The 26119-nt window shown below is 34.3% G+C and overlaps 1 protein-coding gene across 1 annotated transcript in view; it reads right to left on the bottom strand.

Moving 5' to 3' along the window:
- Positions 1 to 6655: 6655 nt before the first annotated feature.
- Positions 6656 to 26119, bottom strand: part of LOC126298453 (organic cation transporter protein) — a 685520-nt gene continuing 666056 nt past the window's right edge. The window contains exons 6-10 of the mRNA XM_049989783.1: positions 25420 to 25588; positions 19943 to 20176; positions 16049 to 16263; positions 10186 to 10376; positions 6656 to 7297 (exon numbers count right to left, since the gene is read on the bottom strand). Of these exons, the coding sequence (XP_049845740.1) occupies positions 7085 to 7297; positions 10186 to 10376; positions 16049 to 16263; positions 19943 to 20176; positions 25420 to 25588 (1022 nt within the window). The 3' untranslated portion in view covers positions 6656 to 7084. The remainder of the gene's footprint in view (positions 7298 to 10185; positions 10377 to 16048; positions 16264 to 19942; positions 20177 to 25419; positions 25589 to 26119) is intronic.

Here is a 26119-nt window from a genome sequence, read left to right as displayed (position 1 = left end):
TATATACTACATCTTCACCTTTGTCATGATTTCCATATTTATTATTTACTTAGTGACTTTTCTTAGTGAAATGCTTCATATACTCAATAACATCTGTTACCTTCACTAAACAATTACTGTTGGAATGATACTGTGCCATGGTGTTTTGCAGAAATCTTCAGCTGAGTGTACACAATATATACTATTCCCTGCTGGTAAGTGCTGCAACTAAGCCCAGAATTATTAATTCCTATATCATCCAAACAAATCTCAATATGGCTGAGGTTTTGCCAAAGAAGCATTAAAGTAAAAGCTTTTGTCATGTCCACACTGTGTCAAATATATTGCTGACATATGTTAAGAGTACTTTTATACCTTTAGGTAAGACATTTACTGTTGTCATTACTAACATACTGACTGAATTATTAGGTGGCTGATGAACTGATTGTTTTGCAGCTGGGCAGATTGTTTAGCTGTCTCTGATCTTTCATAGCTTCTGTGGTTTACGATTGTCCCAGGGCACTGGTTGTGTAAGTGGCAAAGAACAAACTTGGGTGGTACAATAGTGCTGTTACAGATATAATTCTCTTGTAACTGCATCATGAAAGAGTTCTTAGGCATGCACTCTGCTGATTAACTTTTAGTGACTTATTGAATCTCACATCTAGCATATTGAAGGCCAAAACATGCAAATACAATGTGTAGCATCTACCAGCAGATATTATTAGTAAACAGATGTCACATGCCTCATACAGCCAGTTATAGGACTATCTAGTTAGTAGAATATTCACTATCTCTGTCAGCTGATAATGGTAAAGTGGTAGTGTGTTCATTTCATCTTTTAAAAAAAAAAAAAAAAAAAAAAAAAAAAAAAAAAAAAAAAAAAAAACCTCTGTCCAAACAGTTCTTGAAGGATCAATATCACTTCATCTAAAAAAAAAAAACTCTGTCCAAACAGTTCTTGAAGGATCAATATCACCATCAGCCCTTAGGTGTCATCAGATGTGGATGCTGAGGGGCATGTGGTCAGCTCACCGCTTTCCCAGCTGTTGTGTGTTTTCATGGCTGGTGTCACTACTCTTTAATCGAGTAGGTCCTCAATTGGCCTCATAAGGGCTGAGTGCACCCTGCTTCCCAACAGCACTCGTAAGTCCCAGATGGTGACCCATCCAAGCACTAGCCAAGTCTGACAGCACTTAACTTCAGTGGCTTGACTGAAACCAGTGTTACCACTGCAGCAGGCCACTGGCAAGGTACCATCTAAGCTACTCGATTCTCCATATTTACTATGACAAAGCAAGTATCTTACATTGCATTGATAAAAGATCAAGACTAGGAATGTGGAGGATGAGTGAGGCAACAAGAACTATTAAGAAAATAGTTCTAGAGCAGGAAGCTGACAGTTTGGCCATTTGTGAGGCCAATATATGAAACATATACTGACTCTGAACAACTGATAGTCAGCATTTGTCTTCATGATTGATGGTGTGGCCAGTCTCTTGAAAAGATATGGAAATTATGATGAAGACCAAAACAGAAATGAAACATTCAACAGTAGTCATAACATCCCCACTCAATGACAAAATTTGTTAATTATATGTGACAAAACATTAAGTAGAACATAGTTGAAAACACAGATTGGAAATTACAGACTTCAAGAAAAATACCTAATGAGTAGGCTAATACATTTGTTTAGAGATATAGCATCAAGTAATAAAGATAACATGTTAATACACAGAATCTAAATCATGAAGAGAAAAATCAACCATTTTTACAATATTTAAGCCTATTTCAAACTTTTTCTTACAAATAACTGATACTAATACATTGTACAGACAAATAAGATATTTAAATGCATGTTCTCACAAATAAAACTGACAGTGAATAATATTGAACAAAAATATAACAAATGGTAAAGGAACTACATTACAAAATGCTTATTGATGGTTCTTTTCCTATGACATGAAGAAACAGGACATACTATTCATTCACCTACTGTATCATAAAACAGGAATATTTCTGTTTCAAATAATATAGTGCACATTAGCTTTTAAATAAAAACACAGAGAGTTGTCTTACATGGAACAGTAGTGAAATTGTTGCTGTATTGGCACACATTGACAACAGTAACACTAAAAAAAATAGATCATAAGCATCTTTTCACCTCAGGTGGTAGGCATTCCACAAAATCTACGAACACATCTTTTTATAACTAGTAGTTTTTCTCTTCTGCATGAAAATAGTGCCTCTTAACTAAAGCAAATATACTTTATTTCCTTCTTGCAATTTGCTAATTTATACAGTTGTGTTATGAGGAATACAATGTCCTTACTCTCCTCAGATGTAGTAGCTTCAGTGCCTACATGATCTTAAATTTCAGTCAATTTGCTAGTAGAATATCTGTAAAGCATTTATGATATGTTTACAATTTGCTGTCAGGAGTTACATTTCCTTTAAGTTTACAAGAATCCTGATCATAGTATTTGATAAAGTAACTATCAAAATATGTTGTTTTAATTATGATATGTAAATATGTTTTTTTTCTATTTAATAGTTTGCCCAATTTATTATGTAATGCTGTGAAGTGCCTGAAGATGTACCCAGTAGAAAAATAATTACAGTAATCACATGTCAATCTCTACAATACTTTTATCATTTCAAATGAGAATGTGTCAGTCTTTGTGGATTTTAGTTGTGTCTGATAAGTGTTGGACAGAAATTTCTTCTAACTTTGTAAGATAGACAACTTTTCAACATTTGCAAATAGCAGCTTCTTTTTATTTATGCATATATTGTCTCTGTTAAAATGTTGTATGAATTCTCTGAGCAACTGAATGAACATAACATTATTTCTTTTTCACAAATTTATCCTCTTTCCACATGGTCAGAAGTTTTATTATGTATTACAAGAGAGTAGCTGCTTACAGTTGCTTTATATCCTTAGAAAAAAAATTACATCACACTGTGGGATGTGCAAACAGGCTTGTGTGTGTGTGTGTGTGTGTGTGTGTGTGTGTGTGTGTGTCAGCAGTATTCATGGCTGGACCTTCAACAAAGTAAACATAAATACTGCATTATAACACTGGCCATGCACTAATATTAGCATTCTATCATTACAAAATACTCATACTTGGAAGAAGTGGACAGTGATCCCTCATCACACCTTTAAACCACATAAGTACTTTCCAGTATTATTCATAATTTATAATTGTCCTTGGAAACCACTCTCATATGCCATGCTAGTTACTAAAAATGTGTGGTACTACACTACATTGTTATTAAGGATTGTTTTTTGTTGATGTTTTCAGGATTTACAAGCAACAATGCATTTACTTACAATTTAATAATTTTTGGAATGTGTATTGCAGAAAAGTGTATAAAAGTAACATTAGCACTTTTTATACCAATTATCCACAGTGAAGCTATGTGATAGAGAGAATTGTCGGAAATGGTTGTGTCTTGATCTATTTTACTTTCTTTCATTCTTTTACATAAAAATTCTGTGCAAAGAACATTCCTATGAAAAGGTATGCTATTTCAATATTTGATTTCCACTTTGTGTTGGTCAACATTTTCACCTACAGCTATATTGCCCTTTTAGCTATGGAAATATTACTTTATCCACACACATACATTTCTTTATCTCCATTACCAATGTCTCAACATTCTGTCATTTACATGAAATTAAAGGACTGCTTGTGTGTTAAAGGTTGCAAGTGTGTGCTGTGACCTATCTCTAAGCAGAACTATTCATAGAATATCACAAAAGGTAACAAACAAGAAAATACAGTGTCTGTGGTTGCATTCTGCAAATCATTTTCTTCTCTATACAGCAAAAGTATAAAAAAATGAAGAAAGGAAATGCTATTCTGGAAGAATTATGGCTACAAGTTCTCCACATGAAACTACACACTTTCCTGCATTAGCTAGGAAGTTCTATAAAGTAAGTAATTAAAATACTCTTCAAATGTACATGTTCTATTTACAGTCAGTATTGTGAGGCATATTATCTAAATACTATATGATGTTTCTATAAATAAAACCAGATTACTACTTGGAAGGTCTGATACTACAACAAAACCTGACATACTTTGGACTCTTCTTGAGAAGACATGATTCACTGGAAAAGATCTTAATACTGGGGAAGACCAAAGGTACAAGGAGAAGAGGCAGCAAAGGATGAGATGAATTGTTGGCATCATAAGAGTAATGGATTTCAAACTGGTAAGTCTTATGCAGATGCAGCAGGACAGAAGAAATTTATATGATTTATTTCATGTGGTCAGGAAGAATCAGAATTGATTAAAAATTAGAGAGAGAGAGAGAGAGAGAGAGAGAGAGAGAGAGAGAGAGAGAGAGAGAGAGCTATTTTTATTTACATGTCTCACTGAACTGTTTGGGCATCACACATGTATAATAAATTTTGTGTCAGTTGGGACAAAAGTTACAGCATGCACACTGTATGGACAGGATGATAAATGTCCCCATTGAAACTGATCTATTTCATGTTTGGCAATTATATTTGGCAATTCACAGGAAATAAATGAACTATCTGTGAATATATATGAGTATTACAGAAGATATAGGTATTAGTAAAAAAACCTAATGTTGCCATCATTAAAAATTAGAGGAAGGACTCCAATTTATTTGTTGGTTTTTGGAGAATGCAGTGGTACACTTGCAGCAGGATGGGCTTTATACTAGTGTCTGATTATATGTGATAATTTAAGATGGTGTGGGGGTCTGAGTATTCGAGCTGGATAATCTATTTTCATGGCTGTGTTCTTCCAGTTGAGCCATACAAGCATACCTCGTGGGCAGACACACAGATTTTAGTTTTAATTTCACTCCAAGCATACTTCATGGACAGGTTCACAAACCTTAGTTTCCATTTCTTTCCCTGTTCCCAGTGTTTTGTGTGGTAAATTATACTTTATGTAGGCAATGAATACCTTGTGTACATGAGATTTCACAATTTCTTTCTCCACATGAAACTATAAACTTTCCAGTATTAGCTACAAAATTTCTATTAATATAGAATGCTTGAGAATAGTGCTTGCATTAATTACTATCTAGCACAACAATGTGTTTATGTAATTTCTACATAAATGCTCCAAATTGGAGAAAAATACTTTTTGATTTTCTTAATATTTTACTAATATTTATGGCAGGAAATTCTGAAAGTGTTCATAGGTGGCATTTCTTCTGTTTCAAGAAATCAGTAATTAAATAATGCCAGTACATTGCAGTTTGTGTATACAAAATATGTTGAAATAGTTTATGGAAAGCAAGTACCAGTTCTCTATGAGTAGTTAATGAATATCTAGAGGCTCAGTGCAGGCTTATTAATGATAAAAGGGAAACAGATTATTTTGTGTTACTTGGCTGCTGTAACTGAAAAGAAAATTAGATGCAAGAAATGCAGGAAGGTCACACTAAAATGTGAGAACAGAAACTATAGGGATATTTTCTATGATAGTTAAAATTTACTCTATTTTAATTGTGATGTCCATAAAATAATGTATGAGGCTCTTATAAAACAATGTTTCCAGCTATACCATCGAATGAATGGTACCATATAAGGCATAGAGCACTCTTTGGTTTATAGAGAATTAGGCCAATGTCATGTCTTTTATAAGACATGAAATAATAACACATACTTTCTTGAATTTCAGAAACTAGTTCATAAGAACTTCATAATAAGCAAAACTTAATCAAAAGCTATAAGATTAATACTTACTTCCAAGTCATTTTAATTATCACAATATTCTTAATGAGTAAATTTAAAAGTAAATATGTAATCCAAAGGATCGATACTTATTTCTAAGCTGTTTCAAATACTGTGATATTTTTAGTTGCCATGATCGTATTAAACGCACAGAAGGATAATTATTTTACTACATTATGGAAAGTATTTATTCGAATTTATGTAATATCATTTTCACAGTATCACAATCACATGATCTTAAATAAATCATGTGTATTAGGTTCTTTCGTGCTCATGGCAATCAGAGTATAACATATTTTACACTGTTATTCAAAATAAACAAAATAAATATGTTAATTTTAACAATGTGTTCCATTAAATTTACACATTTTAACAATGTGTACCACTGAGAGTAAAGTTAAAAATAATAATAAAGAAAGAGGATTTCCAGATGCAGAATTTGAAACATACTGAAATAAGTCATTAGTTGCACATTATTTAACATGCGCCACATCTGAATTGGGTATCTTTCACTGTGCTTCTGAGTGTGCTGACTAGGCACATGAGACTGTATACATCATGATACAAAAGATAATCCTTGCCTTGATGAAAATAAAAATGCTGAGGCTGTAAGGCAGTAGACAGTATTGGAGCAATGGGTACCTCAAAGAGTGAAATTAAATTTTGGGGCAATTAGTAGCAGATTCATATTTGTGTAAGATGTAACTGCCTCCAGCGTGAAGCAAACATAGTGCACTGACTCATATTTAATTAGATCTGATAACGTTGCTTTACAACTTTTGTCAACAGTTAACATTAAGAACTGATTACAATTACACCTTTTGATGTAATATATTCTGTGGATTATGCATAAGCCATTCTTGTTTCCCCATAAGCCTCTGTTTTCTAGTGTATTTCTTGTGGGTATTGTGGTTGACAGTTTTCTTAACATTTCCAATATGTTATAAATACAGCTGCAACAGGTGGTTTATTGATGTACAAAATCTTCCTTTCATAGTTATTTACATATTTTTCACAGTCTATCAACAGAAAAAAACACAAACTGAACCCGTAAGAAACTGCCTTGTGCTATGATATTCAGCTTCCACACAGTCCTTTGTGTGGACCAATTTCTAGTGTATATAATTGCTAGTCTATAAAATATTTAGTTGAAAACAAAAAGTTCAGAGGTCACAGTACATATAATATTATTTTTCCTTATGGGCACACTAATTTCAGAGGCAACAGTTTAATACTTTTTGTATTTCATTCACTGATATTGATTAACTAATAAAGATAATCCACACACTTGTTCAGGACAGAAAGTATTTCAACTGAAAATATTTGTACTTTATTTTCATTCACACTTTGAACAAGGTTTATTAAATGAAATACCATTCATTCCATGCTAGCAAGAGGAACTTCATATTTTTCTTTGCTTCTTCCAAAACAACTTGCACATGCTGTGTCTCCTTCCCCAAATTTCTCACCATCTTCTAAAGTTTGAGGCATTGGCTTATTCAGTGTTTCCGGGAGTAAAAGTGATAATAAGCCTGAAGCAATGGCAATTGTGGCAAAGATAACAGAAGGTAGCTTTTTATCAAAGGAGTCCTGAAAATTAAAAAAGAAAAAATGTTACAAATATAAGATATCTTGCACTTAAGGTTCAGTTTACTCCTTTGCCAAAAGTATATTTTAATTTACGCTCAAAGAAACTTGTTGCTAATATAGAGAATATCATATTATACTTACATGTAATTTATTAGGTCATATATGTAGTGTGATTAATATATTGAAATTCGGAAGCACATGAACAATATTAAACTCAAAATTTTCTATGAAGTTAATGTTATTTACAATTGAATATGATGTAATTAACAGAGAATTTTAGATTCATTTTATGTTATCACTACTGAAATGAAGCTTGCAAAACTGGTACCAGAATTCTGATAAAATTAGCACAGCAATAAAACACACTTTGATAGTTCATTCATTCTGAAATCAATATACCTTTTTTTAATTTATTGCTTTACAGGATCTTTTATAAATAATTGAACATATTACACCAAATGAAAAGTCACACAAAGTTCTGTGGGCTGTATGATACTGAGGATTAAATTCACAGTCTGATACATAAATGGTTTTGTGATATGTAATACATTAAGTTATATAAATTAAATGCTTCCTTTTGAATTGACAGTGATTAATGTAAACATTTCTTTTAGTTATTATCCAACATATACACAAGACATAATCAACTTAAAAAACATTTTATTTAAAGAAATACAACTGAAATTTTCAATGTAAAAAGGTCACCATTTTTTGAACATCCCATTATAAATTAAAATTTAATGTAAAGAATAGAAAATACTTTTTTGCATTTCTATTACAGTTTCACAATATATTCACATTTACTGTAATTCACTTCTGTTTTGGAAAATTTATGATAGTTCAAAAAGTTTTTTTTGTTTTAGTAAATTCGTGAGCCAAATTGTAATCTGCAAATAACCTCATAGCATGCGAAAGAATTGGTTTGATTATTTCTTGTAAGTTCTTGTAACCTCATGTAAACAATGTAAGGGCTGATTAGTCAATTATTCTTCTTGTCTTTTGTTATGGACCAATATCAACATTTTAGTGGAAATGAGTTTGAAAATTTTTAGTGAAAATATCAAGCAAAATATGGAAGAGAATAAATAATGAGATACAAACAACTATATGTTTCATTTAAGTAAACAGATGTACCTGGGACCTGCTGTACAATGATATAAATTACTTACCATGACCTTCAAGAAAGATGAGTATAAAAAATTATTTTTTTTATAAACATTCCTTCCCTGCTTCAATTAATAAGTGCCAAAATATTAATGTGCTTACTAGAAGTGCACTTCACTTACTGAAATTAATACAACTTGTAAAATGAACTGCATAATTTGTCGAAGTAGTTGAATGTTTAAAAAATTTTATTAGAGTTTCTAATTAGGGGAAGGGAGTCTACAGAGTCTATTAGCAACCTTTCTCTTTGATTACAATTTGATCCTTTACCTATGTGTCTGTTAATGGAATGTTAAGAAAGTTATGTTGAATAATGTGGCTTAAACTATCTAGACTTGTTTCTATGGTGCTGTGATATCTTGATATTAAATTTTGCTGCTGATTTATTCAGAAATATCAGTATACATCAATCTAACGTGACTTATATAGAATTAACTGTCAGAGCTACATCTACATATATACTGTGCAAATCACTGTGAAGTGAACAGCAGAGGATGAATGCCTTGTACCAATTATTAGGATTTCTTCACATTCCATTCACATATAGAGTGTGGGAAGAATGATAGTTTGATTGCCTCTCTGCACGGTGCAATTATTCTAATCTTATCCTCATGATCTCTGTGTGAGCAATATGTAGGGGCCTGTAGTGTATTCCTAGAGTCATAGTTTAAAGCCTGTTCTTGAAATTTGTTAGCATATTTCCTTTGATAGTTTATGTCTATCTTCATGAGTCTGCCAGTTCAGTTTCTTCAGCATTTCTGAGACACTTTCCCATGAATCAAAGAAACCTGTGACCATTCATGCTGCCCCTCTGTGTATATGTTCAGAATCCCCTGATTTTCCTGTTTGATACAGGTCCCACAGTCTGGAACAACACTCAGTTGCACGAGTGATTTGTAAGCAGTCTCTTTTGAAGATTGACTGTACTTCATCAGTATTCTGCCAACAAATGGAAGTCTACCAATTGCTTTACCCACAGCTGGGCCTATGTGATCATTCCATTTCATATCCCTACAAAGTGTTATACTTGGTATTTATATGAGTTGGCTGATTCCAACAGAGACTCATTGGTAATATAGTCATAGGATACTACCAGTATGTTTTTTCATTTTGTGAAGTGCACAGTTTTATATTTTCAAGGAAATTTTCCAAATATTTCCTCCACTTTGAAATATTATCAAGATCTGGCTGTATATTTATGCTGCTTCTTTCAGACTGTACTTCGTTATAGATAACTGCATCCTCTGCAAGAAGTATGGGTTTACTATTAACATTTTCTGCAAGGTCATTAATATAAAAGATGAACAGCAAGAGTTCCAACACACTTCCCTGCGGCATACCCAAAGTTACTTCTGCATCTGATGATGACTCTACATCCAAGATGACATGCTCCATCCTCCATATCAAAAAATCTAAACCAGTCACAAATTTTACTAGAGCCAGTATGTGATTGTACTTGTGACAAGAAGTGTAGGTATGGTACAAAGTGAAATGCTTTTTGGAAATCAACAAATACTGCATCTTTGTGATTGACTTGGTCCAAAGCTTTCAGTATGTCATATGAGAAAAGTGTGTGTTGGGTTTGACATGCCTGATGCTTCAAAATGTGAAACACCGCTCTGTTATAGATCTAAACTGATAATTACACAGACAATTCTGTTTCAGAACATTATATAGCAAAATGAGGGACTGTTTGCTTCTCCATTTCGTTATGTGTAACTCACCAGAAGTGTGATTAGAGGTGTCAAAGCACCACTGAGACGTGCACACATACTGCCAACACCCAATGCTGTATTGCGCACTACTGTGGGAAAAAGTTCTGCTGTATAGTTGTAGATGATAGCAAATGATCCTGCTATGAAAAACTTTCCAAGCATAACTACTGTAACTGCAGAAACACTTCCTGTTGCTGTCTCTGGAAGTACAATAAATAATTCACATTAATATTATATGAAAAATATAATATAACCCTGTATGAAGGCTATCATTTAAGAGAAATTTTAAATGCAATAACACAATAGTTTCTAAAAATTAAATTATCATTTTCTACAACAACAAAAAAATCACTGTAATTCTCAGTTGTCAGACTGGAATTAATTGGTAGTACAATGATCAATTCATGTTTAAAAAATAAAATAGTTTCTAATGTTACTCTTATTCATCTGCTACTATAAACCGAAAGCCATTCTGTTTGTTTTTACTTGTTGTTGAGTACCTTATTTTATCTGAGGAAATGAGTACTAACCTCAAAATTATTCAAATAAAAAATATATCGAAAAAAGAAAGCCAATTTATTTGCTGTCATACCCATCTAGTACAGTTCTTTTTGTGGTCAATCTGAACTAGTTGATATATGAGTGACCATTTAAAATGGAGTGTAGTGATAGAATAAATGTGTTTCAAATACAAGAATTTGTAGAAAACCATACAGTAAAATCACTTTACTAAAATCTGTAGCAGTAGAATGTACACAGTCATAAACACAAATTAAAAGTAAATCAGTGTATTGATTATGGATACAAATGGTCTTTGGAAGATCAAAATGATGTTGCCAGTTGTCTCCTGTGTTACAGCAATAAGCAGCTAAGAGAAAACTGAAGTGTAATTAAGTATTTAAATAATAATAATAATAATAATAGTTATATTAATAATTGCATAGAACTATGGAATCTGAGATTAAGTGAGTGATGTTAAAGGAGCGGGAATCATGGAGGAATAAGAAAAGTAAGAAAGACACGAATTTGCAGAGCAAACACTACAGCTTGACTGCTAGGTTTCAAAATGCACTGTGCAACATAGTTATAAATATCTGTAAAATATCCACTATCTAGAGTGAACACTGAGACAGAGGAATATTGTTTAGAACTGGTGAAAATGCGTAAATACTGCTAAGGAAAATTAGAAGTAAAGCAGCTGAAAATAACAAATTCAAGTGTAAAAGGTGTTTCTTGCCATGTTCTGGAACTTATTGCCCCATGGTTTTTATTATATTTGCACCTCAGTTTCCAAATCTAACTGAAAATGAATGCACACTACTTGAGACATATTAATTTGTTAACTGCTCGTTTCCCTATTAACAAAGCATTCTTAATTAGATGTCATGTTTACTATTAATATGTGTATTTCTTCTTGCCAGTTCTTCTAAATGAAGCATGCTTTTTATATTTTTCACTTTTATTGACAGACCAAATGGTATATTCAAGCACTGCTTAATGTTTGTGTATGTTACCATTATTAACCTTTTTTCCAACTTTTCCTCTTATTTTTCTCTTTTTAATCTCTTACTTTCTTTCATAATAATTATTTTGTTTTTCACTACCACTGTTATAATGTAAAATGATAATACTCTTACATTATTCATATAGTTGTTATGGCAAAGTATGCAAAAAATTTATATGAAATGCAAACTGTTGGCCAGGATTAAAAAATAATACCTGTCAAGTTTGTCTGATCTCGCATAAATTTGCTAATACATTAGGGCACCTTATACATTACAGAGGATGATCAGAAACATTATGTTAAAATTGTTAGGGTGTTACAGGGTAGGTCATACTAAGAACTAATTGTTAAGAAAACAATTCCATATGTTGCACTGTTTCAGTGTTAATCGACATTGAAATTATCCAATCAGGCCATTACACATGCAATTTCAAGTGGCCTAGTAGCCTTTTGTTTGGGTTTTATCCTTACTGCCATCTCATATCCAATTTTTGTATTGCTCTCTTGTTCAGCTTTAGGAAACCAAAGGAAGTACACATCTGGTGAAACTTTTCCTGGTGCGCCACTTCAATTTGCATGTGCAACGACTTGATTGGCTTTCTCCAGTGCTAATTAACTCAGAAAAAGTGTAGCATACCAATTTTTTTTAACAGTTATTTTTATCAGCACAACCTACTCTGCAACAACCTTACAAGCTTTCCAGACTGTTTCTGAGCGCCGTAGATTAGATTACATTAGATTAGTACTTGTTCCATAGATCATGAATGCGATACCTCATAATGATGTGGAATGTGTCAGGTTAATGAAAGGCGTCTAACAAGATATTACATTAGACAAAATATTACATGACACAATTTTTTTTTTTGCGGGGGGGGGGGGGGGGGGGGGCGCTCAGAAATTACCCACCTACTATATCCAAAAATTCATCTAATGAGTAGAAGGAGTTGCCATTAAGAAATTCTTTTAATTTCCTTTTAAATGCTATATGGCTATCTGCCTATCTGTCAGACTTTTGATGCTATTAGGTAAGTAACCAAAGACTTTTTTGGCAGCATAATTTACCCCCTTCTGAGCCAAAGTGAGATGTAACCTTGAGTAGTGATGATCATCCTTTCTCCTAGTGTTGTAGCCATATATATTACTATTACTTTTGAATTCATTTGGATTGTTAATAACAAATTTCATAAGTGAATATATATATTGTGAGGCTACATTGACGATTTCTGGCTGTTTAAATAAGTGTCTGCAGGATGATCTTGGATAAGCTCCAGCAATTATTCTGATTACATGCTTTGTGCAATGAACACTTGTTTACTCAATAATGAGTTACCCCAGAATATGATGCCACGCGAAAGCAGAGAATGAAAATAGGCATGGTAAGCCAATTTACCGAGATGTATATCGCCAAAATTTGCAATGAGCCTAACAGCATAAGTAGCTGAACTCAAACGTTTCAGCAGATCATCAGTGTGTTTTTTCCAGTTCAACCCCTCATCAATTCATACACCTAGAAATTTTGAATATTCTACCTTAGCTACTGATTTCTGATCGAAGTCTATATTTATTAATGGGGTCATTCCATTTACTGTGTGGAACTGTATATACTGTGTTTTGTCAAAGTTTAATGAGAGCCCACTTGCAGAGAACCACTTAATGATTTTCTGAAAAACATTATTTACAAATTCACCAGTGAATTCTTGTCTATCGGGTGTGATAGCTATACTTGTATCATCGGCATAAAGTGCCAGCTTTGCATCTTCGTAAATATAGAATGGCAAGTCATTAATATATATTAAGAACAGCAGAGGACCCAAGACCGTACCTTGTGGTACCCCATTCTTGATTGTTCCCCAGTTTCAGAAATCATCAGTTTTTTTTTTTGCATATTATGTGAACTGTTTATTTCAAATTTCTGCACTCTTCCAGTTAAGTATGATTTAAACCATTTGAGCACTGTCCCATTCATACCACAGTACTTGAGCTTATCTAGAAGTATTCCATGATTTACACAATCAAAAGCCTTGATCAGTTTGCAAAACTCTGCAGACATTTTAAAAACGTGAAATGTGTTGATATAAGCAGAATTGGACGTAGATTCCACATGCAACACAGACTTCACCTGGATGGCTTGGGTAGAGAATATCTGACAAGCCTGATAACCAAGGTAATAAAAAAACATCAAAATAAATTCAAAACCAAAACGATAATTGCTGCCCAAAGAATCTACTGTGAAATTTTTTATATAATTATGCACTCAAATTTCTGTATATGCTATAAGATTATCAGATTGTATTTGTAAAAAACTGACTCGTTACACGTCCTTGTGTATCCAACACAGTTGGACATATGGAACATGAAATAAATCAAATCAAATCAAATATATCACAAAAAATCCCAATGGGTGACTTCTGGTTACTCAGAGCATTTAATATTTCATTAGTGAAAGTATATATAGCATTTTCTGTAGAAAAACCCCTCTGGAAACCAAACAGACATTTTGTTAAAACTTTATTTTTATAAAGGTGTGAAGCTACTCTACAATACATTACTTTTTCAAGAATTTTGGATAAGGCAGTCAGAAGAGAGATTTGGTGGTAGTTGTTGACATCAGACGTATCCCCTTTTTTATTCAGTGGTTTAACAATGGCATACTTCTGTCTCTCTAGGCGTGCATTCTGGAACCGTGCGACTGCTACGATCACAGGTTTGAATCCCACCTCGGGCATGGATGTGTGTGATGTCCTTAGGTTAGTTAGGTTTTAGTAGTTCTAAGTTCTAGGGGACTGATGACCACAGCAGTTGAGTCCCATAGTGCTCAGAGCCATTTGAACCATACTTCAGTCTATCTGGGAAAATACCCTGCTTCAGAGAGCTATTATATATGTGGCTAAGAATCCCACTTATTTCTTGGGAACAAGCTTTTATGATCCTGCTGGAAATGCCATCAATTCCATGTGAGCTTTTATTCTTGAGAGAGTTCCTAATTTCAGAAGGAGAGGTGGGTGGAATTTCAGTTGTATCAAATGTTGTGGGTAAGGCCTCTTCAATTAACTGCTTGCTTCTTCTAATGAACATTTAGATCCTATTTTCTCTACAACATTTAAAAAATGATTATTCAAAATGTTTTTGACTTCTGGCTTGTTGTTTATCAAGTTTCCATTCGCTTTGATGGTGATGCCGTCATCCTGTACTCTTGGTTGTCTTGTCTCCCTTGTAATAATATTCCAAATTGTTTTGATTTTGTTATCAGAGGTTTTAATCTCAGACATGATGCACATGCTTCTGGACTTTTTAATAACCTTTCTTAATGTAGCACAGTAGTTTTTATAATATTTGGCTGTTTCTGGGTCATTACTCTTTCTTGCTGTTAGATAAAGTTCCCTTTTGTGGTTACAAGATATTTTTATTCCTTTAGTAAGCCAAGGTTTTTTTAGATGGTTTCTTATAATTAGATTTAACTACTTTCTTGGGGAAACAGTTTTCAAATTGTCTTACAAGTGTATCATGAAATAAGTTATATATTAAATTAGCATCCGGTTCCTCGTACACCTCATCCCAGTCTAACTGCTGAAGATTTTCTCTGAAATTTCTAATTGTTGAGTCTTTAAGTGAATGCACAACTTTGGAGAGTAGTTTTGAATTACTGAATGGAGCTATGTCATATACTGTAACTAGCTGAGCATCATGATCAGAAAGCCCATTCTCAACAGGACAAGAATTTATGTTTTTAAACCTATCTTGGTCTATAAAAGTGTTATCTAACAATGTGCTGCTGTCCTTTACTACCCGAGTAGAAACATTAATGACAGATGTCAAATTGAAAGAACCGACCAAGACTTCCAGGTCATTCTTCCTATTACACTCTTTCAGTGAATCAACATTGAAGCCCCCACAAATAATAATTTTCTTTCCCCTATCTGACACATAGCACAATAAGGCATCCAAGTTTTCCAGGAATAAATGAATGTTTCCTGAAGGGGACCTATATACTGTTACAATTATAAAAGAACACCCCTTCATTTTAAGTTGACAGGCACATGCTTCTATAAGTTGCTATAGACAAACATTTTTTGTATCTAAGCTTTCTACACAGTGATAACTTTTGACATATATGGCAACTCCTCCTCCCACCTTATTCTCTCTACTGATATGTGCAGCTAGTTTATAACCACTGATATTTACCTTTTCCACATCAGACACAATGTGATGCTCAGACAGGCATAGTATATCTATTACATTAACTGTGTAACTACATTAGATTTATGGACATTGGGTTATGTTATATACTGTAGTATATACTCTGAGCAAATAGAATATAATGTATTTACTTTTGTGAATAGAGAAATTTATAAAACACTGTTGACATACCTTGTGGAATGTAGCATGCTATGATACAGCATATCCCACCAAGCAGCATCAGTGAGCTTATAAGCGAACGTCTTCCAGTACGGTCCATCAACAAAATAGTCATGATATAACTGGGTATTTCTACCAACCCAAGAATGAATAAAATTAAATATGGATTTCCTGCAAGATTCCCTGTGTTCAGGGACAAACCATAGTATGCCAGGCTATTAGCAAACCTGCAAAACAGAGACCATAGACCTCTTAGATAATATTTTTGCGATTCATTGTATTTAAATGAATTATGCATTATGAAATTTCTAAAAGAATGGAAATATCTGTATTGAAACCAAAATATGCATCCATAAGCAGAATATTCCAGAGAAAAATGTTTGGAGCTGTAAAAGACCATATCACTGGAGACTGGCATACCCAAATGATAAACAAGAACTCTATGGCCTAATTAAAGAACCTGAAAATGTAGCAAGAGAATGAGATTCTAAGATGATGTGGAATAGAACTTAATTTACTTGTAAATTTCTAATTGGAGAGAACATTGTAAAAACAGACAAGTTTGGGAAACATTATGTCAGCAGCAAAGAGATTATGTAGCTTGTAATTCCTTACTAATAAATAATAATTGCATTTAATTTTGGAAAAGTATTATAATTTTGTATGAAATACTACTTTTAAGTAGGTGTCTGTGTTATATTCCTAAGAGATTCAGTGTATATCCTAGTCCTTAATGAAAGTCTCAGTCTCCTTTAGTTGCTTCATTTTCCGAAACTTTTTTTTCAGAATTTTACATTACACTCTTCAGTAACTGAAGAAGATATAGTTACTGTATTGGAAAGAGAATGTGCTAGTCACTATAGTAACTGGCATATTATGTGAGTGGGAGTTCATCAGACTTTGTAGTGGATTTGCAATGATAGTCAGACATAAAATTGGCAAGATATATGATATCACAGCAGTTGATTGTCAACAAATCACAGGTGCCTGTGCATGGGACAATCCACCTCTAAGATCATCTTGTCAATGCTGTACCACAAATACCTTACTTTGAGGAGATCTACCTCTACAAGTATCCACTACCATATGAAACAACATGTTAATAACCAGAGTTGCCACCAACTACATGTAGTGTAACAGAAGAAAGAGAGGTCATAACACAGTATATTACCTCTTCAGTGCTGGCCAACAGCAACCACTGAGCTGCCATACTATCCAGAACCAGTTTAACATTATAGAAATCAGAGACTACAGTCCCACATCAGTACCTATGCTCATCACATGTTACAGGGCACACATACTTTAGCCTGGGAACATTAACACTTTCACTGGACACCCAAGGTGTGAGAAAATGTTGTCTGGTCTGATGAGTCATAGTACATATTGGTAAATGGTGATGACAGGACCATTGAAAGCTATATGAAGTAATGCACCCTCTTTGGAGGATGAGCATGAAGTTAGATATGTGTATATGAAGAAAGAAATGGTATCTGTTGCCCAGAAAAGAATTCTTCAACATTCCTTCAAATAAGTTGCACCAACAGTAAGAAAAAGGTGGCTATGATATCTAGTAGTGCCCCACATCATCATGCGAAGCATTTATTTAGTATGACATTGAATAATGCCCATTGGGAGATTGTTTTCACCTCTACAGTATCACATGGGGTCATTACTATAATTCACAAGGAAGGAAGACTTACTGCAAGTTTCTGTTCTTTACCAATTGGCATGCCATGCACTGTATTGTTGAACTCATTGTAACTGGCTGTACTCTGATTTGATAAAATACACAAATTACATGCATGAAGCATCCCCATTTACTCATTTCAAATTCTACAATTCTGTGAAAAAAAAAAAAAAATTCTACGTGAGGTGTACTGATCTGCAGTGTAATGTTTCCCTCTGACAAGGGAACCTCCCCATCGCACCCCCCTCAGATTTAGTTATAAGTTGGCACAGTGGATAGGCCTTGAAAAACTGAACACAGATCAACCAAGAAATCAGGAAGAAGTTGTGTGGAACTATGAAAAAACTAAGCAAAATATACAGCTAAGTAGTCCATGTGCAAGATAGGCAACATCAAGGAGAGTGTGAGCTCAGGAGCACTGTGGTCCCATGGTAAGCGTGAGCAGGTGCGGGACAAGAGGTCCTTGGTTCAAGTCTTCCGTTGTGCGAAAAGTTTAATTTTTTTTTATTTTCAGACAATTATTATCTGTCTGTCCGTCCGTCCGATGTGAGGTAACTGCACCATAGTATGGGGACACTAAACCTAAACAATCATCAAAACACACGTCAGTCGACTACAGTGCATGGAAGAGGGAGTATTCCTGCTAACGAGGCTCCCTGGCTGGCAGTTGACTGTTCGGTACTTTGGACGAGAGTTCATTAAATACGTGAGATGTATTCCGTGGGCAATATGAATCCAGCAAATATAGTTTGTGAGTTCAATAACAAGGCATGTTCTTGCATCAACTAATCGCACGGTTTGGGGTGCGGTCACAAAACATAGACACTAAACATATTACAGTGAACAGAGACATCAATGAACGAACAGACAGATCATAACTTTGTGAAAATAAAGTAAACTTTTCACTCAAGGGAATACTTGAACCAAGGACCTCTCATTCCGCACCTGCTCACGCTAACTACGGGACCATGGCACTCCTGAGCTCACACTCTCCTTGATGTTGCCTATCTTGCACATGGACTACTCAGTTTGTATATTTTTGTCAAAGTTCCACACAACTTCTTCCTGTTTTCTTGATTGATCTGTGTTCAGTTTTTCAAGGCCTATCCAGTGTGCCAACTTATAACTAAAACTGAGGGGGATGCGATGGGGAAGGACCCTAGTGAGTAACACTAGTGCAAAATGTTGAACTCTCTCTGTGCATCAGTTTATGTGTATCCATGGTTCTTGTGAGGAAGCTGATCAGCACATATGTAGACTAATTGGTTCAAAATACTAATCATTTATATGCTTCAAATATTCTTTATATTTCAAACAACTTTCACATTTTGTTCATGATGTTACATTGTTCACAAACCTATTCAGAGAAGTGGGTATAGTGATTACTGCTTGACACTGTGTTTATTCATCAGTTAATCAATTAGATTTGCATTAAATAATCTATACAGTCTCCAAAACATCAGTTCAGTTCACAAAATTATCACAAGGAGTAGTTAAGGGTGCTTGCTTTTATTCCAAACAAGATGTCTGATTGCCAGTAAAGCAAATTTTCAGTAACTTGTTAGCAACCAGAATAAGGTGTCTGCTAACAAGGTACAGGCAGTTTCAATGGTAGCCACTCAGTTCATCAATTAATTTTATAATAAAACTAATTACTGTTTATAATGTTAATGATGTCACTATGTTACTGCTATACAATATACTACTTCCACGCATCTTAATTCTGTAAAGATTACCAGTGGAAGTAAAAAAGACAAGGAATTATTTTATGTACAGTGCTTAAGTAATTGTGGATTTATATGTTTATGTCAATTGTATTAAACTGTGAATGAAAATGAATTCCACAGCTGAAGATTTTCTAGCTTCTGTTGTGCTAAATACGTTTGTCATGAATATGAATATAAACATGTTAATTCTTGTATTTCACATTTTATTTTGTATTATGTCCACATCAAGAAGGATCTCATCACAATGGGTCTATAAAATGAACGGAGCATATCTTTTAATGTAATGTATTGTTGGGAATGTTCCTCCCATTCCTTGAACATTAACCCATACTATGCTGTAATACACTTGTACTTTATTCTTTCCTTTTACATGAAAAAAACCTCTGTCATTAGAGAACTGTTGTTCCTTGTCAAATGTACTACATAATTTCAGTTATGTCAATAAAAAAAAATCATGGAAAATGTAGACATTATTTTGAGAAGAGTACGTACCAGTTGAGACAAACATTGAGTGTTTTGTTTCTAAGATTTGGTGTTTTGAACAAATCTAATAGGCTATATGCAACAGTTTCTTGCTTCTGTGCAGACAGTGCACCTTTGGAAACAAAGTGTGCTATATCCACTTTTTCTGAGTTGCTATTGACTTGTGCACCACGATCAACGATCTTCACTGCTTCAGTGACTCGCCCTTGAGCCCATAACCAGCGGGGCGATTCATCAATAAGCCTGAAAAATAAAAATGAGCTCTCAGACATTCCCCAAAAAAACTGAGCTACATAAGGAGTACTATATGCTTAGAGGGAAATTCTAGTAAAAAAGTAAGTAATGACATGGACTAACACTTCCAACAACTGCAAAGTCAACTAGGCCACATATTACTGAAATTATAATATTAAAAGGATAGTTGCCACTCACCATATAGTGGAGTGAGCATTGGTGGAATAGAGGGCTGTGTAATGCTGGAATGGGAAGGTAGAGGCTAGATGGGTAAGGAAAATGACTAATGAAGGTTGAGGCAAGAAATGTAATGGGAACATAGGATATACTGCAGGGAGAGTTCCCATCTGTTCAATTCAGAAAAGTTAGAGTTGGCAGAAGGATGCAGATGGCACTGGCTGCGAAGCAGTCATTGAAATGAGGAACGTCATGTTGGATGGCATGCTCAACAACAGGGTGGTCCAGTTGTTTCTTGGTCACAGTTTGAGGTGGCCATTCGTGCAGACAGGAAGCTTGTTGGTTGTCATGCCCATGTTGAATGCAGCACAGTGATTGCAGCTTAGCTTGTAGATCACATGACTGGTTTCACAGGTAGCCCTGCCTTTGATGGGATAGGTCATGTTTGTGACTGGACTGGAGTAGGTGGTAGTGGAAGGATATATGGCACAGGTCTTGCAGCTAGATCTATTACAGGGATATGAGCCATGAGGCAAGGGGTTGTGAGCAGGGGTTGTGCAGGGACAGATGAGGATAATGTGTAGTTTTGGTTGGTGGCAGAATACCACTGTGGGAGAGGTGAGAAGTATATTATGTTGCAAATTTCTCATTCAGGACACAACAAGAGGTAGTTGAAATCCTGCCAGAGAATGTAATTTAGTTGCTACAGTCCTGTGTGGTACTGAGTCATGAGTGGAATGCTCTTCTCTGGCTGGATGGTGGAACTTTGGGAGGGGGTAGGAGACTGGAAACATAAGGCATGAGAGATCTGTTTCTGTACAAAGTTGGGAGGGTAATTATGGTCTCAGTGAGACCCTCGGTACATTTTGAGAAGGATTGTTCGTCATTACCAAAGAGACAGCCATGGGTGGCTGGGCTCCATTCCATACAGCCTAGCCACCCAAGGCTGTTGCTATGATGTGACAAACCTATTTCCAAGAGACATACAATTGTGCCCCTTGTAAATGTACTTATTATTTGACAAAGCAAACTGCAGACCAGCCTGCAGCAGGAACTAACTTACAAGGGGAGACCATGATGTTGGGAATGCAGATTTACTTCAGACATTGTACACTTTTAGTAGGCCATTAACACAACATAATGTGCAAGTAGTAGGGTGCACTAATCTGACAATCCTGAGAAAATTGCAAGAGAAGTTTTATGCATCTATTATGTAACTGATATTTCTGTGTGTAGGGGCCAGACATTAGAGTTCATGGTGGGCAAGTGTTTAGCATCTGAGCATCATAAGCTGATGGTTCAGTCTTAATTTTTAATCTATATTTTTTCATCACTGGTCATATTATTTAATTTATATGACATATGAGAGGTAATAGAATTAAAAAACATGATGTGTCTTTGCAAGAAGTTTTAGTGAATTTCATGTTACTTGACTACTTACTAGTTCTAATTAAATTTAATTATTAGAACAAACACATTTATAGCTAATAACAAATAAATGAAGAGTCATGTGGAATTTTCCTGAAAATATATGCCTGTTGAAATTTGCAGAATTCCTGATACATACAATCTGGTAAGGTACCTGGAACTATTTTGCACCTTGACGCTTTAAACTGCAGACACAGAGGCAGGCCCCATTTAGCAGTTAACCTGCATAGTGGTGGGATATTGCTAATGCAGCAAGAACAAATGGTGTAGGTGCAATTTTTTGAATATCACAGAATTTACACTTGTACTACAAAAACAAAGGTTTGAGCAGGTGTTGAATCATCTCCTCATACACGTACATCTTACAAAGCTCAAACATATTAACATGAATATTAATATCTGGCATCTGTGCACAGATACATCATTTATTTAATAGATGTGTAAAACTCCTCTTGCAATTTTCTCAGAACTGCCAGAATAGTACACCTTGCTACTTGCACATTATGTTGTTTTAATGGCCTACTAAAAGTGGACGAAGTTTGAAGTCAGTGTGTGATCTCAATGTTATGGCCTTCCATTGTTAGTCACATGAGTAGGTGCAGCTATGTTCCAGTTGAATATAGTGTACTTTACTACTTCTCCATGCAAGTATTGAAAGTTATCAAACAAAATGTTTCAGTGGCAGCCACTATGGTTTGGTCTCAATGGCATTAAATTTAGAGATAGTTATAAGAATAAATGTTTAACAATGCTGATGGTAATGGAGACAGAATGTACAGTCAAAATGTTAAAGTTGTGCAAGTAAATGGTGTGCAAATGACTGTGGGTGGGAATGATGGGAAGTGGAGGAGGACTGAAGTATCTAGAAGCACTGCACACACAATAAGTATCTCATTGATGTTATGGATAAATGTGTTATTAGAAAATAGTATTTGTGATACTTTTAACAACAGAAAGAAATAACAACTTTTCAGAAAATTCACAGCTTTTGTTGCTCAGAAATGGACTTCGAGCTTAGTAAGCAAATTTTGGGAAATATTATTTTATCAATGGGATTTGGTTTTAAAGGCTACCATAATAAATGAGTCATGATGTGTACAAACAAGACAACTTAGTTTCACAAAAGGTAGATGAAATTAGTTTGTAATGAAAAAATGAAGCAACAGAATTTAAGCAGTTGTAACAAAGCAGATGGATTCTTTCCCCCCTGTTACGTTTTCCTTCCTACCAAATTTTTATTTTATTTCATTTCATTTATTTATTTGCAGATATCTTCCATATTATCACCTATATGGCCTGTACACACTACTAAATTCTCAAATATCAACTCAGGCCTTAGCCAACTTGACTTTATTACCCAGTATCATCATTTTCTTAATCCGAATCTGTTGAGGTAATTAGATAGTTTACCAAAAATTGTGCTAATTACAAATACCAGTAACTGCAAACTTGGGTATCATTGTTCACATATGAACATATACCCAGTTACTAACTTTCAGAGAGAGTAGAGGAAAAAGAGAGATAAATAATTATGGCACTTATACTGCGAATGTTGGAGATATGATAGTTGCTTTTGCTCTCGTTTGGCTTCAGAGTAATTAACATTCTTATCTAAAGCATTCTTACTGAAACAAAATACCAAATTTTGGCAAACTAGACAGCATAATGCACAAGCAATTATTGTTTCATCTAAAAAGTCACCAGTAAAAAAATCGTGTTCCACTATTCAGTTATTCAGAAAAAGCAATCTTTAACTGTAACTTGTAAAACCCGAGCAAATGGACATAGCTGAGTTTATTGCAAATTTTTGCAATCTTATAAAAGGAAGCCTGCTGGGAGCCATTTTAATCAGTCTGCTGAAGTATATAATGTGAGCAAGATCAGTGCCTCAAATTAACGTAGTGTACCACATATGAGTTAACGCAAATTACAACTTGTACAGTGTGCTGAGTTTTAGCTAAAATCCATGTCCATGAGGCTACTCAGCGACTGTTTCATTTGATTGACTGTGAACTTGTAACTAGTTTCATGGAATGTGTTAATCTTATAATAATCCCTTCTGCAAACTGTGAAAATAGTATCAAATTGGGAACTGTGCTATTTCCAAATTATGTTTACTGTGCATATCATTTTCATTTTGATATGAATAGCCACCTGAAAGGACAGTGTAATTGATTAATGTGTTAATGATTCCCTTGCCACAAATTACTTATTGTGAATCAGTGCATTTATGTTAGATTAGTGCAGTCAAACAGTATTTGTCTTTATAGGTCATCAACTGAGTGTAGTATGTGGGTGAAACATTGTCTGTGCTTAAATTAGAGTGAATGAGACTTGATTTGGCAATAAACATTAGGTTATTGGATATCAAAGTGCCATTAAAGTGCTTTGGACTGTAAACCTGGTGTGGAAAATGCCACATGAAATAGTCTACTTTTGTCAATTACTTATCAGCCAGATTCAACAGAGATGCAGGTTGCCAGAGGCATATTAGCCCAGATAAATAGGATAATGTCACACGTTTGTTGTTTATTCAGACAAAGTGATGATTCATATATATTATGCTGTTAATTAAATGTTCTTAGAGGATGTGAGCAGTATTGTCATGAAGAAGTGCAGGTCAATGTTTAATTGTTGAGCCATTCAGGCTATAAACTTGTACCATATTAAACCACTCCACTTGCAAGAATACTGGACTGTGCACTAGTACTACTTCCTTGCCCTGTTTCTTGGCCATAAACACAATGGTACTGCCACTCTGGTTACGTTTGCAGTTCACTTTGGCATTTAATACATGCTGATGTTGTACGCTTTAATGTCTACAAGGCATACTGACACTTGCTTTCACAATTCCTCTTTGTTTGTTGGTTCTTCATCAATTGAACTTGGGGTAATTAATGTTATCCTAACTACTTATTACAAGTATACAAGTGCACTGCTCTACACATCACTTAAGTTTGTATTTATACAAGCTATTCTTTTTGGATGCAGCACTTGCACAATCAGTGTCTAAGGTGGTTGACAGATACTCCAAAACCCTAAGTCAGAGAAGAACACATGAAGTAGCTGATTGTGTTTATTGCAGTGGCACATATTTTTATAGACAAAACAGAAAGGTGGGAATAACTGTATATGGTGGTAAACAGAAAATGAATACAATGAAGTGTAGCAGAGAAAATGCAGATTATTACCGAACAGATAAAATTAACATTATAATTTCAAAATTAATTTGTAATAATAAAATAAGAAAATAAGTTTGGAGCAGAAATTAAGACAATCTACTCAGTAGAACCAAGTATTTGTATTTGTTTTCTGTTTAGTAACATTATTTATAAACACCATGTAACTGTTCAAATTACTTGTTTTCTGCACATAATACTCGAATATTTGGAGACAAGCCCCATATGAAAGTGAGAAAAGCTGCAAAAGTAGTTGAAGCAGCATAATCCTGGTACTTAAATTTATAGCTTTGTTTACAAACAAAGAAATTTTGTGGAACTGGTGCCAGTATTGATCTAAATGCTATTTTCAAATAACTTAAGTTATTTTACTCATTTACACCTATAATTTATTGATAGTAATAACAGAAAAAAATTCTGTACTGTATTTTTTTTTTTTTGGTCTTGCAGAAATTAGACTGTACTTACCACCAGTGTGCAATGAGAATTGTACTGTGTAGTCCATATACAACTTGAAGCAGTGTGCTGTCTTTTATAAAATATCCCCAAAATGCAACCATCATAACACCAACAGCAAACATGGCTTGGAATGTTACCCCACAGATGGTTCTTTTTGATGGGCCAACTATTTCCATTGCTGATAAAGAGGAAAAAATAGTTTCAGCAATATAGCTAAATTAAAAATGCATAAGAACATTCCCAATAAACATATAAACATGCAAGATTTTAGATGTGGTAGAGAATAGAGAGTAAAAGAAGCCATTAAAGATGTATACATGCTAAAGTACAAAATAATTTATAGAAATTCTGCTTTATGTTTTGATCTGAATTGATATTTACACACATCAAAATGTTTGTGTAACATTATAGGCAAGTCTTCCAGGCATTTTAAACTCACTACAACATAAACACTATTTAGAAAAAAACCAATGTTAATTTCCCAGCAGTTGGTTTATTGCCATTATTGCAGTTTTAGTAGCTTTAGTTTGTGTTGATATCATTCTTGAGTTTGTGAACAGTAATATGACACTATAATTTTATCAAAAGTTTGTTGCTACTTTTAATTGACTTTTAATAATTGATAATCTTGCATGAAAACCCATGAAAATTCAGTGATTATGACTTACAATATAAGTTGCCAACATTTCTTTTAGAGGTTTTTATGAAT

This window comes from Schistocerca gregaria, chromosome X (assembly GCF_023897955.1).
Source record: "Schistocerca gregaria isolate iqSchGreg1 chromosome X, iqSchGreg1.2, whole genome shotgun sequence".
NCBI classification, from domain to species: domain Eukaryota; kingdom Metazoa; phylum Arthropoda; class Insecta; order Orthoptera; family Acrididae; genus Schistocerca; species Schistocerca gregaria.
Note: the sequence above shows the minus strand (reverse complement) of the source record. Positions and strands in the feature narration are given on the sequence as shown.